This window comes from Podarcis bocagei (assembly GCF_964188305.1).
Source record: "Podarcis bocagei genome assembly, chromosome: 4".
NCBI classification, from domain to species: Eukaryota; Metazoa; Chordata; class Lepidosauria; order Squamata; family Lacertidae; genus Podarcis; species Podarcis bocagei.
This window is the reverse complement of record NC_138128.1, coordinates 41,807,971-41,820,867: the sequence shown is the minus strand read 5'-3', so window position 1 is coordinate 41,820,867 and position 12,897 is coordinate 41,807,971. Positions and strand designations below refer to the sequence as shown.

The 12,897-nt window shown below is 42.9% G+C and overlaps 1 protein-coding gene across 2 annotated transcripts in view; it reads right to left on the bottom strand.

The window, feature by feature from the left end:
- The window catches only part of GIGYF2 (GRB10 interacting GYF protein 2), a 73,787-nt gene that overhangs the window by 9,179 nt on the left and 51,711 nt on the right, over positions 1-12,897 (bottom strand). Inside the window, exons 9-21 of one of the 2 annotated variants that reach the window (XM_081191385.1) lie at positions 12,674-12,891; positions 12,397-12,580; positions 12,135-12,323; positions 11,706-11,896; positions 9,986-10,145; positions 7,825-7,991; positions 5,742-5,833; positions 4,085-4,192; positions 3,355-3,455; positions 2,314-2,414; positions 1,843-2,001; positions 733-891; positions 82-318 (exon numbers count right to left, since the gene is read on the bottom strand). In XM_081191385.1, coding sequence (XP_081047511.1) covers positions 82-318; positions 733-891; positions 1,843-2,001; positions 2,314-2,414; positions 3,355-3,455; positions 4,085-4,192; positions 5,742-5,833; positions 7,825-7,991; positions 9,986-10,145; positions 11,706-11,896; positions 12,135-12,323; positions 12,397-12,580; positions 12,674-12,891 — 2,066 coding nt within the window. Of the gene's footprint in view, positions 1-81; positions 319-732; positions 892-1,842; positions 2,002-2,313; positions 2,415-3,354; positions 3,456-4,084; positions 4,193-5,741; positions 5,834-7,824; positions 7,992-9,985; positions 10,146-11,705; positions 11,897-12,134; positions 12,333-12,396; positions 12,581-12,673; positions 12,892-12,897 lie in introns of both variants that reach the window. The other variant, XM_081191386.1, reaches the window with a different exon arrangement.

Here is a 12,897-nt window from a genome sequence, read left to right as displayed (position 1 = left end):
GCTGGCTTGGGCTGTGAGCCTAACTTGTGAGAGTGGATTTGTGGCAATGAGAAAAAGAGTAACATTACGAAGAATCAGTACCTTCATCTGTGCAAGTTGCTGCTGCTGTTGCTGCTGCTGCAATCGGCGCAAAGCCTCCTGCTGCTGCTGCCTCTGCCTCATAATTTCTTTCTGGCGTTGGAGTTCCAGCTCTTTACGTTTTCGTTCTTCCTCTTCATGCCTCTGTCGGGCTGCTTCTTCTTCCATGCGCAGCCGGTTTTCTTCTAGCTGACGCTTTGCCTCTGCTTCTTCCCGTGCCCATTTGGCAGCCTCCTCTTCCTTCCCAGAACAGAAAAAACATTCAGTCTCTAAAGTGGACTAACCTAGATTAAAATGCTTCCGTTTTGTTTGTTTCAAGATACATAGAATTGCAAAGAATCCTTTGCTTCTAAGAATGCAACCCGTGCTAGAACACAACAATTTGATAAAATATAGCTTTAGAAAATGCCCCAGAGCAGCCATGAAAGCTCTTACTACACTCCTTGTGTGACTTTGTTTCAGAAATCCAAAACTTTAAGACCATTTATCAGTTTTGAATTGGTAGAGTCTTAAACAAAATGAAAGGTCCCTCTGCATTGTTTGATCTAATAATGGCGCATTATCACTTGATGTAGTCAACAAGTGAGCATACATGTGCGAACCAGCCTCTGATTCTTGCAGGTCTTAACTGCAAAAGATTTCCCTTCTTTTCACCTGTTTACGAAGCAACTCTTCTCGCTGTAGTCTTTCTTCCTCTTCTCTTCTCCTCTCTTCCAGTCTTCTAAGTGCTTCCTCTTGTTGTTGCCGTTCTTCCTCTTCCCGCTGCCGTCTTAGTGCAATTTCTTGTTCCCTCTGGCGCCTTAGGGCTTCTTCCTGCACACAGAAAAAAAAAAAAAAGAAATTGGCTAAAAGTGTGGGTGTGCATTTAAATTCTTATTCATGGTATGCTGGATAGTAAGGGTCCCCTGACCTGGCTGCTCTGATTCTGACCTGAAGCCAGAGGTCTTTTAAATGAAATGACCGCAGTTGGGAATGCGTAGGGACAGGGGCTGACTTCACCTTGGGGGCGCAAGTCAGCAGTGGGCAGGGTCATCCTCTTTTCTCACTCTTTCTTTCTGCTCTCCAAATTAATACCCTACCCAGAGATTACCAAAAATCAAATTTTCCTTTTCCTGAAATTATCACCCAAGTGCTCAAAATTCAATTTAGTCCTCCCCCAAATTAACACCCCACCCCAAGAATACTTCTGCCTTCCTGGAAGGCAAGACTGGGGCTGCTGGTGATGTGTGTTCTTGCTCTGGAGGCTGTTCATCAGGCCATAAGCCTAGAGCAGACACATGCTTGGCTGCTAAGGATAAACAGACAGAGTCCTTAAACAGTCTTTTCCCAGGTGTCTCCCCCGAGTCACAAAAGTGGCCCCTTTACCGGCTCTCTTCCTGGAGTGTAAGGCTTGGGGGGGTGTCATGTCCTGCATTGCAGGGGTTAGACTAGATGACCCTTGGGTCCCTTCCAACTCTACAATTCTATGAGGAAGAGCTCCTGGAACATAACATAGACCATACTTCCCCCACCTGTCCTAAATAAAATTCTTATTTATTTATGTCTTTTCTTTATTATGGGCAATTTCTGCACGTCCTTCAAATAGATCCCCAGGGTGGCTTCCAAAAAATAAACATGTATAATTGAGCTGAAAAAGTGAACACACATTGGACTTAAAAAGGTGGAAGGAACAGGAAAAAACTTTTCCAACTTCCTTCACATGAACTGAGAAAATGTGTTCTCTTAAAGATACTGAAATAGTAATTTATGTATTTGAGATGTCACCTGCTTTCTGCGTGCTAGCTCCTCCTCCTCTCTTCTTTTTCTTTCTTCTTCTTGTCTCCTGATCAGCTCTTCCTGTTGCCTCCGTAGCTCCTCCTGTCTTTTCCGCTCTTCTTCTTCTCTTTTGGCCCTCAGTTCTGCTTCTCTCCTCTCCTGCTCTAGCTGAATTAAAGAAGTAACAGTAGAAGTAAAGACCTCTTCAACTAGCACATTATTCCTGCTAGTTACAAACACCCTCATCAGCGTCCTCTTCTACAGCTACCAGTTTGATTGGTCTTCCCTAAACTGTGTCCTTGTGTTGTTTTTTTTAAAAAAAAGCCCAATTAAGAATTAGTAAGTTGTGTCCCAATTACACTAAATCAGTACAGTATAAGGCAATTACACTAAATCAGTATAAGGAATGTCACAGTTACTCAGAAAATAAATGAAATGAAATGAAAAGCTGCAACGGGAATGGTTTCTACTGTTTCTTACCTTAGCAGTTTTGGCTTTTTCAAGCTGCTGTAACTGTTCTAGAGCTGGTCCCTGAGCTGTAGTGTCGATTGGGAGATCCCAGACACTGCTTCCTTCCCAGACTGCAAAAAGGGGGGGAAATGTAGGCTATTAATTTTTAAATTAGGAGACCACAGAGCCAAGAAGCTAGCAATTCTGTGCACCCAGGCAAATTCACTGGTAATTAAAAAATATCACATGCACTGTATGTTTTGATCGTTAAGACGGTTAAATGACCTCTTTTGTGTACCTTTGGTTTTTCCTTTTTTAGGAAGTAGAGGGGGAGGAAGCCTGCTAAGGAAGTGTAGCTAGGCATAAATTAAGGAGGTAGAAATGAGGCTGCTGGCAGAAAGAATGAGAATGAAGAGACCACCACTGAGGGTCTCTAAGATACAGAATTTGTCTTTTATCTGCTTTATACTTGTATCTGTACCTCTCAAAACAGCAGCATCCCAAATCATGGTTTGTGGGCTTTGATCCAGGAGCCAACCATAGTTTTCTCAAGATGTAGTTTCAGATCCTGGTTTGGAAATTATTCACAAACCATGGTTTGTAAGCGACATTCATTTGGATGTCATTTCAGGGCAGTTTGTTTTGTGTCTGAATGTAAAGGTAAAGGTAAAGGTACCCCTGCCCGTACGGGCCAGTCGTGACCGACTCTAACGTTGCGCGCTCATCTCGCTCAAGAGGCCGGGAGCCGGCACTGTCCGAAGACACTTCCGGGTCACGTGGCTAGCGTGACAAAGCTGCAACTGGCGAGCCAGCACCAGTGCTGCACACGGAAACGCCGTTTACCTTCCCGCTATAAAGCGGTACCTATTTATCTACTTGCATTTAGGGGTGCTTTCGAACTGCTAGGTGGGCAGGAGCTGGGACCAAACGACGGGAGCTCACCCCGCCGCGGGGATTCGAACCGCCAACCTTACGATCAGCAAGTCCTAGGCACTGAGGTTTTACCCACAGTGCCACCCGCGTCCCAGACCCGTGTCTGAAGGCAGTCAATATCAAAACACTGTTTCATACCTGTAGCTTGTGGGGCTGCTGACTGAAGCTCCCAAATTGAGCCAGTGTCTGGCACTGACACAGACCTTGTTACAGGTGTCACCATGTTCTGCTCAGCTTTCCTGGAATATAAAGAGGAAGATTCAACATGCTACATCAAAAAGCTAGTTCTACTTAGAGATCACAGGGGTGTTTTCTTTTTATTTTAAAATACAATGCTTCTCTTTTTTTCTCCTTCTTCTTCAGAACCAGTATTAAAGTGATATTAGGGCATAACTTCCTGACAATTCCAACACTGCTGAGCAAAATCCAGAACTCTTCGAGATGCACGAAACTGTTCTTTAATATTGACCAGAATTTGAATGAATTTTTTTGCTCTGGTCAATTAACAGAATAGGCTTCAATGAAAACAAATATGAGATGATGACAAATACAACCAACATAAATGGACAAAGTGACAATGGATCTATTTCACAGTTTTAGTGACACTGACTTGAAGTGATTTTGAACAGGCATAAACAGAGTGCTATATATTCAACAACCACTATCATGAGTAGACTCTCTAAGGGCCACTTTATACATTATATTCAGTGTATATATTACATGCCCTTTTAATAAAGTGAAGTATGAACATGACAGTTATGTGCATGCAAACATTTCCAAAGACATTTTCTCAGGAAACCATTCTTTCAAAGTACTGGATTTACTACTGCATAATGTGTGAAAATGGCCCTGAAACTTGCATTCTTACCTCATTTTAAGTGCCTGGAACTGTTGCAAAAGGAGAGCCAGCTGCTGCTGCTGCTGTGATGAGAGAGCTGCTTTTTGCTGCTGTGCCATTACCTGGGCATACTGTTGTCTGGAAAAGAGAATGGGGAAAAGTTCACTCTACTTAGTTACAGAATGACTATAAAAACCCAGAAGAGAAAAGAGCTGCTAGTTCATACCACAACTGATATTCAAACACATCAGTGCAAACCAGCACCCACCCACCAAAAATAAGAAATTTTAAAACTGTCATTTGAAGTGGCTATTTAAAACAGCGACACACAACATTTACCTAAATTATAGATTGGATTCTAACTATCCCTTTGTCGTATAGGATTCCCCCTTTGCATGGAAAGTTTTCACTGAATGGAGGGTCATGATGGTGGAAAAGGAGTTTACTGGAGCCAACTCTCTCTACCCCACAAGCCCTCCAGGGGACACATGGGAATGGAGGGGGAAGGGGAAATAAGTGAATGTCACTTTCTCCCTTCCGCTGGCAGGAGCATCCCATGAGCAAGTCTGCTCATGAAAAACTCCTGCCAGCAGAAGAGAACTCAGGTTCCAAGCCTTTTATTTAAGCACTAGGCTGGCAGCCTTAAGCAACCAGGAGTTGCAGGCAGGCTGGAGGAAGAGGAATAAAGTACTCCATCCCTTCTCTGTGCCCAGAATAGAAACCAAATAAGCTATTAACAGAGGAACACCAAAATGGAAGCCCTCTACCCTGGATACTGTGGACCACAACTCCCACCAGTTCAGCCAATGGTCAGGGATGATGAGAGTGGTAATCCAGGACCAAGTTGGCTAGCCCTGACCTACAAAAAAACAAGACCCTATATTCTCAACTCCTAGCCCACATACTTGCAGTAGACATACTGCTGTCCACAGAACCAGAAAGTAATGACTGGTGTTGGGTAACTGTGGCAAAGAGCAACTTGAATCAAGAGCTGCCACCATCTGCCGAAGCTTGTCTTTATCATAGCCACCACTTTTCCACTGTTCCTCACACTTTCTTGCTCACTCCCTGTCCTGACCATCACGGGCAGCATGTGCCCTATACTAGCAGGATGATGCAAGACAAACCAAACTATCTAGGATAAATTTTGTGAGCCTACTTACTCCTCTTCCTTGTTACCCTGAGGGAGACTCTAGGTAAGCAGACTGACTGCTGTAGATAAGGAGAAGCAACAATAAGTGAGCTGGCGGAATTGCTGCTGGGTAGTTAAAGTTGTCTCATAATGGGTCCTCCTTCTGCTAGGTGATGGGGCATATGCCATCAGCAGGGACAGAGGACTTTGGATGGAGTGGGTGGTGGCAGCTGTGGCTGTTCCTCCTCCTCCTCTCACCACTCAGGGGGAGGTATGTGGCTGGGCAGTGAGGAGAAGGAAGAGCTGCCATGTACACGGATGTCTTGCAGTCCACTTAGTATGAAAAAGTGGACTACCCTGCTCTAGATCATTTAAACAAAGCAAAATGGCCATTGACAAATATTTATATAGACCAGGGGATGCTAACTTGTGGTGCTTCAAATGCTGTTCCAACTCCCATCAACCCCAGTCAGCATGTGCAATGATCAGGGATGAAGGGAATTATAGTCCAACATCTGGAGGGCCAAAGGTTAGCCACCCCTGATATAAACTTACTGTAACAAAAATTGCTGGTACTGGAGGTGCTGCATTTGGTACATGGCTGTGTATTCCTGTTGTCTAGTCAGTCGTTCCTGGTCCAACTCTCCCTGTGGTTGTAAACAAATTGATAGCTTAACTTGCATCAAATGTTAGGATTCATGAGCATATGCACAACTCTGATTACAGTGACCTACAACATTATGATTACAAAATACCTTTTATATTAAAAGTTATTAAACGGAACAACATTTTTACAGATTACTGTGTTTAGTAAAAAAGTATAAAGGATTGTGTGAAGTGGAAAATAAAGGGGTGTATATAGTTAAACTGTGTCTAGGGACCATTCCTTGGCAAAGGAAACTGGAGCAAATATCCCCAGTGCATAAGATACATGCTCCTCTACCTCAAGGAAGGCCCTATGCTTTCCTATTTCACCTCTCTCAAATATGAAGAAAGAGGGAGAAGCTGTGTGCCACATGCTAAATCAAGCCACAGCGGCAGAAGCAAGGCAGGCTTGTTAGTGTGTGTGCTCCAATCCTTTGGGGTTCCTTTTACTGTCTCACAGCAGAGTTACCCAGAAAGTCTTCCTGTGTCTTCACAGCAGCAGCAGTCCAGCTCTCTACCGGTGAATGCCCGTGAAGGAATAAACACCTCACCCATTCAGTTCTTCTTCAAAGTATTTATTTATATTACAAGTTGCATAACTTTATATCACTACTGGTCTACATAAATAAAACAGAACAATATACAGAGATTTCAATTCTCTCTGCTCCCTGCAGCAATCCAGCTAGAGAGACAGGTTCAGAGACTCTTATAGACAAAGGCAGACACTGAATCTCTCTTCCCCCAGACTGGCCTAGATATAGACACCTGTTGCTGGGGAGAATTCTTGCTGCTAAGCAGAATTGGTTCAAGGACAAATCTGATTCAAAGATCGTTTCAGGTTTACCTTTGGACTACACCAACAAGGCTGGAGTCAGGAGGACCACAACTAGTAACATGCTTGAAAAAAGGAATAAGGGTCAGGGGCCTCAGTAGGAGCTACCTTCTGCTGATTGTGGCTTAATTTCCTTCTGCAATTTGCTATGCATAGAAAGCAGTTCAGCCAGATCCAACTGAAGCAGCATTCAAAGGCTTTTAGGTAAGTGAACCAGTAGCAATGAGGGCTTTTGCTATTTCCCTGCTAGGTACAGTAAGCACTTTCCCCTTCCTGTATGGAAAGCCCGTCGTATTGCGGCTCAGAGTACTGTATTTTTCGCCCTATAGGACGCACTTTTTCCCCTCCAAAAATGAAGGGGAAATCTGGGTGCGTCCTATGGGGCGAATGCAGGCTTTTGCTGAAGCTTGGAGAGCGAGAGGGGTCCGTGCGCACCGACCCCTCTCGCTCTCCAGGCTTCAGGAAGACACCCGCAGCCTAGGCAGCCCTGTGGGAGGTCCCGCAGGGCTGTCTAGGCTGTGGATAGCAGCCTGCTTCCCGGAGCGTCGGGCGCCCTGAAAGCAGAGTGCCCGGTGCTTCGGGAACACACCCGCAGCCTAGGCAGCCCTGTGGGAGGTCCCGCAGGAATGTCTAGGCTGCGGATAGCAGCCTGCCGCCCAGCGCGAGGGGCGCCCTGAAGCAGAGCACCCCCCCACGTCCGGCAGACATCCGCAGCGTGGGGAGCCTTGCAGGAGTTCCCCACAAAGCTCCCCATGCTGCGGATAGCAGCCTGCCGCCCGGCGGGCGGGGCACCCTGATGCAGAGCGCCCCTCGCGCCGGGCAGACATGGGCCAGCCCCACAAGCTCAGGGGACAGCAGGGAGGCGCAGCGTCGCCATCCCGCTGTTCCTCGACCTGGTTCGGTTTCCCCGACCTGCTTTGGGGGGGGGGGAATAAAGGAAAAAAAAATTCCCTTTATTTCCCCCCCAAAAAACTAGGTGCGTCCTATGGGACGGAGCGTCCTATGGGACGAAAAATACGGTATATGTTCAACATACAGGCAGTCTCTCTAAAGGTCATTGCTGCTCTGTGCCTGGTAGCACAAAAGCACACAAACCCCTAAAACTGGCATCTCTTAACTTTCTAATTTAAAGTTAACTGTTTTACACATTGTCATATTTACCAAATGCAGAGGTGGTGCTGGACCGGGAGTGAAAGGAACCCTGCCCCACATTTTCATGATGTCTCCAAGTGGCTGGAAGCTCTCATCACATGCTCTTTTCACCAACAGTGACATTGTGAAATACCCGGCCTGGAACCACTCTGTCATCTCTTGGTTACTGAATGGACCTGCAAAATCATCAAGGGATGAAATCCATGAAGACAAGAGTGAAACCTCTACTGAGTGTTGCAGCCAACAGTCACAGCCCATATAGAGCCTAGTATCTGGGGGACTACTCTAAGTATGTGCAGTATGTGTCTTGATCTTACTTATACAGCTAGACATTTTCTGATGCCACCCTAAGTACATAGGCAGTGTATTGTAATTTCCCTTAATATTCCAGTGAAATAAAATAAACATAATACTAGACTAGTTTATATCTTAAGAGGAATTCCAATTTACATACCAAGCAAATACTTTCATAAAATTAAATCTTTGTTTAGAAAATGCCTTTGGGGTTCTTCAGTTACAAAAATATCTATGCAAAAAATGCAAATACCAATAAAAGGAGGAGGATTTGGGATCCCTGACTTAGAATTGTATCACCAAGCATATTTACTTTCAGGTATACAATTCTGGAGACCCATAACTGAAAACAACTGTCCAAATTGGGCTGCTTTGGAATATTCCTATGTAGCACCTTTAGAAAGATGGGAAGCACTTGGGTCTAAATACAGTGGTGCCCCGCAAGACGAACGCCTCGCAAGACAAAAAACTCGCTAGACGAAAGGTTTTTCCGTTTGCGATTTGCCTCGCAAGACGAATTTCCCTATGGGTTTGCTTCGCAAGACGAAAACGTCTTGCGACTTTGTTAAACCGTTAAAACCGTGCTTCGCAAGACGAAAAATTCGCTAGACGGCAAAACTTGCGGAACGAATTAATTTCGTCTTGCGAGGCACCACTGTACATTAATACTCAAGATGCTATTGAAACAATAAGATTAGTTCGAATGATATGGAACCACATGTCCAGAAAATATAAATTTGACCTTTTCTACCACAACAAATGGCTTTGTGGGGAAACCTGTCTTTAAAAATTGGGAAAGAAATAGTTGTATGGAAGAGGTGGATGAATTTGGGTATATTAACGTTCAAACAGCTGATAAACGAAGAGGATGAATTTTATACATATTCTGTCTTAAGAGACAAATACAGATTACCTACAAATGCTCAATGGCAATATCTGCAGATAAAAAAATTGCTAACCACCATCTACGGACCAGCAGCTTTTACAGCCAGAGAGAACCCAGAGATATTGAAGCAAGTGATTAATTCTTACACAACAAAAAACCCGGCCATCAACATATATAAATATATGTCACTACCAAACCAATTTGATATACAGGTACTGAGGGAGAAATGGAAAAAAGAATTAGAGATCTCAACTTCGACCCCACAGTGGGAATCTGTGTTAAGTGCTATAACAAGGGTGTCTCTGGACCTTAAACTGAGGCTCAAAAAACAAAAAATAATATTTAGAATATACTGGACCCCATTACATTTGTTTAAAAAAGGGCTATCTAAGGTATCTAACTGTTGGAGATGCAACAGGGATAATGCTTCTCTAAAACATGTTTTTTCATTGTCCTATACTGAAAGATTTTTGACAGAAGGTAACTGAAACTATCAACAGAACTATGTGGAACAACCTTACATTTACAGAGCAAAATATCCCTTTGAATTATATACCCAGCACATAGAACCTTACAAAGGGACAATATGAGTGGATTCTCCGTGCCCTTAACACAGCAAAAAGACTAAGACTGATGAATTAGAAAAATTAAAATGTGGCTCCCTTCTATGATTGGATGGAAGACTTATACAAACTCGCAACATATGAACAACTTGCATATAAACGCAGACTTGCCATGGACAGATTCAATTATATTTGGAATCCATTCTTACAAATACTGTAATAGGTTAATATCTGATGGAGTGCAATAACAACTTTGTAATTATACAGTATACATGGATTTCCCTCCCTCACCCCCTTTACATTGCCTTCTACATGGGTGGTGTTTCTTTTTCTTTTAATTTATGTCTCTTTTTTAGTGCACATATAACTAAAAAACAACAACATTCCAGTGAAATAAAAATAGAAAGCGGAAAGGATGAAAGCTTACCCTGAATTTCTCCCTGTGGATCTTTGTAGAACCACTTTTGCATGGCCTCATGGAGTAATGGTACTGAAGTACCCTTTACTCTCTGCTCCTGAAGTTTGGCTGCTAGCCTTTCATCATCCAGGGCACTGTCCTGCAAATATGCCACCATTTTTTCTGCTTGCTGCAGCAAGAGGAGGGGGGGAACATTAAGAATGACTGAGGTTACTACTGCCAGGTTACACAACGTCAGTGGAATAAGGTGAAATTCAGCAGAAAGCCTTATGAATAATACCATCATGGTTGGTGGACTCAGATACAAAGGAATGAAAAAGTAAGTTTAAATAATTATGCAAAAAGATAATAAAGCTTGGTGGAACTGCTTGCCGGGAAGCAAGTCTTATTATCTGGTAAGCAGCAAGGATGGTCAGCTTCCGGAAACATCTGAGGACATTTTCGTTCCAACAGGCTTTCCCAGATTGATAAATGAGTCTTTATCACAAGTGTCTGCTTGTTGGGGTTTTAGTCTTGTTTGAAATGTCTCTGTTGCTTTTGTGTTTAACTGCTTTTCATTATTTTACGTGTAAATCACCTTGAGATGGTGGTTAATAGATTAATTGTAATAATTGTAATGATGTCTGTACATCATTGTGGTTGGAATTTTACAAGAAATTATTGGTCTTTGGAAATTCAAGTTTCTTGCAACATGTTTAAGCAACATTCAAACTACTGGAAAACGAAGAATTGTTTCTGGAGTCATTTTCAGAATCTATGTTCAGAGTCTTTTTCAGTCTGCATTTTCACTCATTTTTTATTTGCCATTTTCACACTGAGGGGCTCCTATATAAAATCAGCAGACAGGAAAGGGTTCTGAAGATGATCATGTGTACATATCAATGCTTTACCCTTAAAACGTATGTGACTGACATGGAAAAGGATTGGCCCTCTGTTCATGTGTATTTTGAAGGGGGGAATACAGTGTGTGTATATTTTGGACTTGAGTATCAGCAGCATGAGGTGACTCTCATATTCTCTACTGCATGAATGAAGTCAGGTGATTATCTATTTATATTAATGTCGGTGTGTGTGTCCATTTTTCAACTTGATTCACTTACTACTCACAAAGTTAACCTACTGGAGTTGCATACCAGACAAATATACAAGATAGATTCAACATAATTTTGGAAAACAGGACTTCCCCTTCTTTAATTAACAAAAATATTAATTTTCCATTTTTGTTTGAGGAGGAGATGGCAGGAACATACAGGTTGAAACTGTTTTAATGAAAATTAAGTTGACTATCTGAAGTATTGTCAAACTGCAAAATATGTTTAATTTTTGCCCATTAATACATCAATATAGTTTTGCCCATTTTCATGCTCAGTTGCAGGAAAACATTGTAAAAGCAATTAGTTGCCAGTCCTGCCCAAAACTAGTTTTCCTCTGCAGTTGCCAACTGTTGGTCTATGTGAGGGGTGTGCTAGTCTAAAGTTGACTAGGTACATTAGCTCTAGGTTGCATCTTCAACTCCTGTCTCCACCTTGGGTGCATAAGCACTGCTGACTTGTAAAGGCTATTGCTATGATATTCTCAGCAACTGGTCTGAATCCCAAAGCTTTCGCCCACAATCACCTGAATCAGGTAGCTGCATTTACAAGATAAGTGTACAAAAGAATGTTTTCTTTCAGCCCTTGAAGCACAACAACAAAAAACAAACAAACCAGAATTCACGAAGATGCTTTACCTGTTCTAAATGTTTGAGGCCCTCTTCGTCATCAGGGTCAGCAGGAATATTACCCATCCCTGGAGCAGCTGTGACTGATGTCTGAACAGGCCTTAAGGCAGGAATTGGATTTGACTCTGGAGGAGGAAGATGAACAAGGGAAGCTGCATCTGGAGAAATCTGTGGTAAAGGCTGGACAGCAGAAATTGGATCTGGGGGTGGGGAAGAATGGACATTAAATTCCTTTAAAGGCCCTTCTTTCTACCAGAACTGTTATTATGTGATAAAATGTATAATCAGACAATAAGCAAGCTGGCATGCTTTCAACAATGCTTAAACAATATATGAATGATCAGTTCATCCTTTCCACCTTGCTTTGTCACTACAGTCTTTTATTTATTTATTTGCATACTTTGCATATACATTATACCAAACCTGAAATATGATTACCTTCTCTGTTGGGCACTTTGGCTGATGGGATATCCTCCATTTGGTTTTCTTTATCTTCTCTTTTTTCTATTACTTCTGGAACACAGTCTTCCCTTCTTTCAAGCAGGCTTGTAGGTAATGGCTCCTGTGACTGGGATTTTGGTGGAGTACCTGACCTGGTGGATGGTGAAGATTCTTTGACTGTTTCTTCTGTTACTTCTGAAATGATTGGTAACTTTATTTAACTGAGCTGGAAGGTGGAAGCAAAATTTAAAGGATAGACTTGATAAATCCTTCTTACCTGCTGCTGCTGTATGCTCGGTCTTAACACTTTCCCTTCCATGTGACTTATCTACTTCTTTGGCTTCTTCATTGTGACTTCCTTCTGAATCAGACCTGTCTTCCCCTTCCTCTACAGGACGGAAATCCATTTCCTGTTCCTCAGGAATTGGTTCCTTTTGAACCTTCTAAGGAAAACACACATGCAAACAACAAACTTTATACTACTGGTTATAAATAATACCGTTAATATTATGACAAGTTCACAGAAAGTTTCTCACTTTTAAGGAGAGGAATGCCCCAGATGAGTCAAAAGTCCCCATTTCTTCTTCTGCATCTTCTAAGCACCATTCAGGAAGGCTATCCCTATCATCATCCATACTGCCACTGCCACATCGCACTCTTCGATAACCCCGCTCATCATCCCGGTCTCGGAAGTCAAATTCAAACCTTCGCCGTCGCTCCATCTGTTCTCTCCAGCCTGCAGAACGAGGGCCGTCTAAGG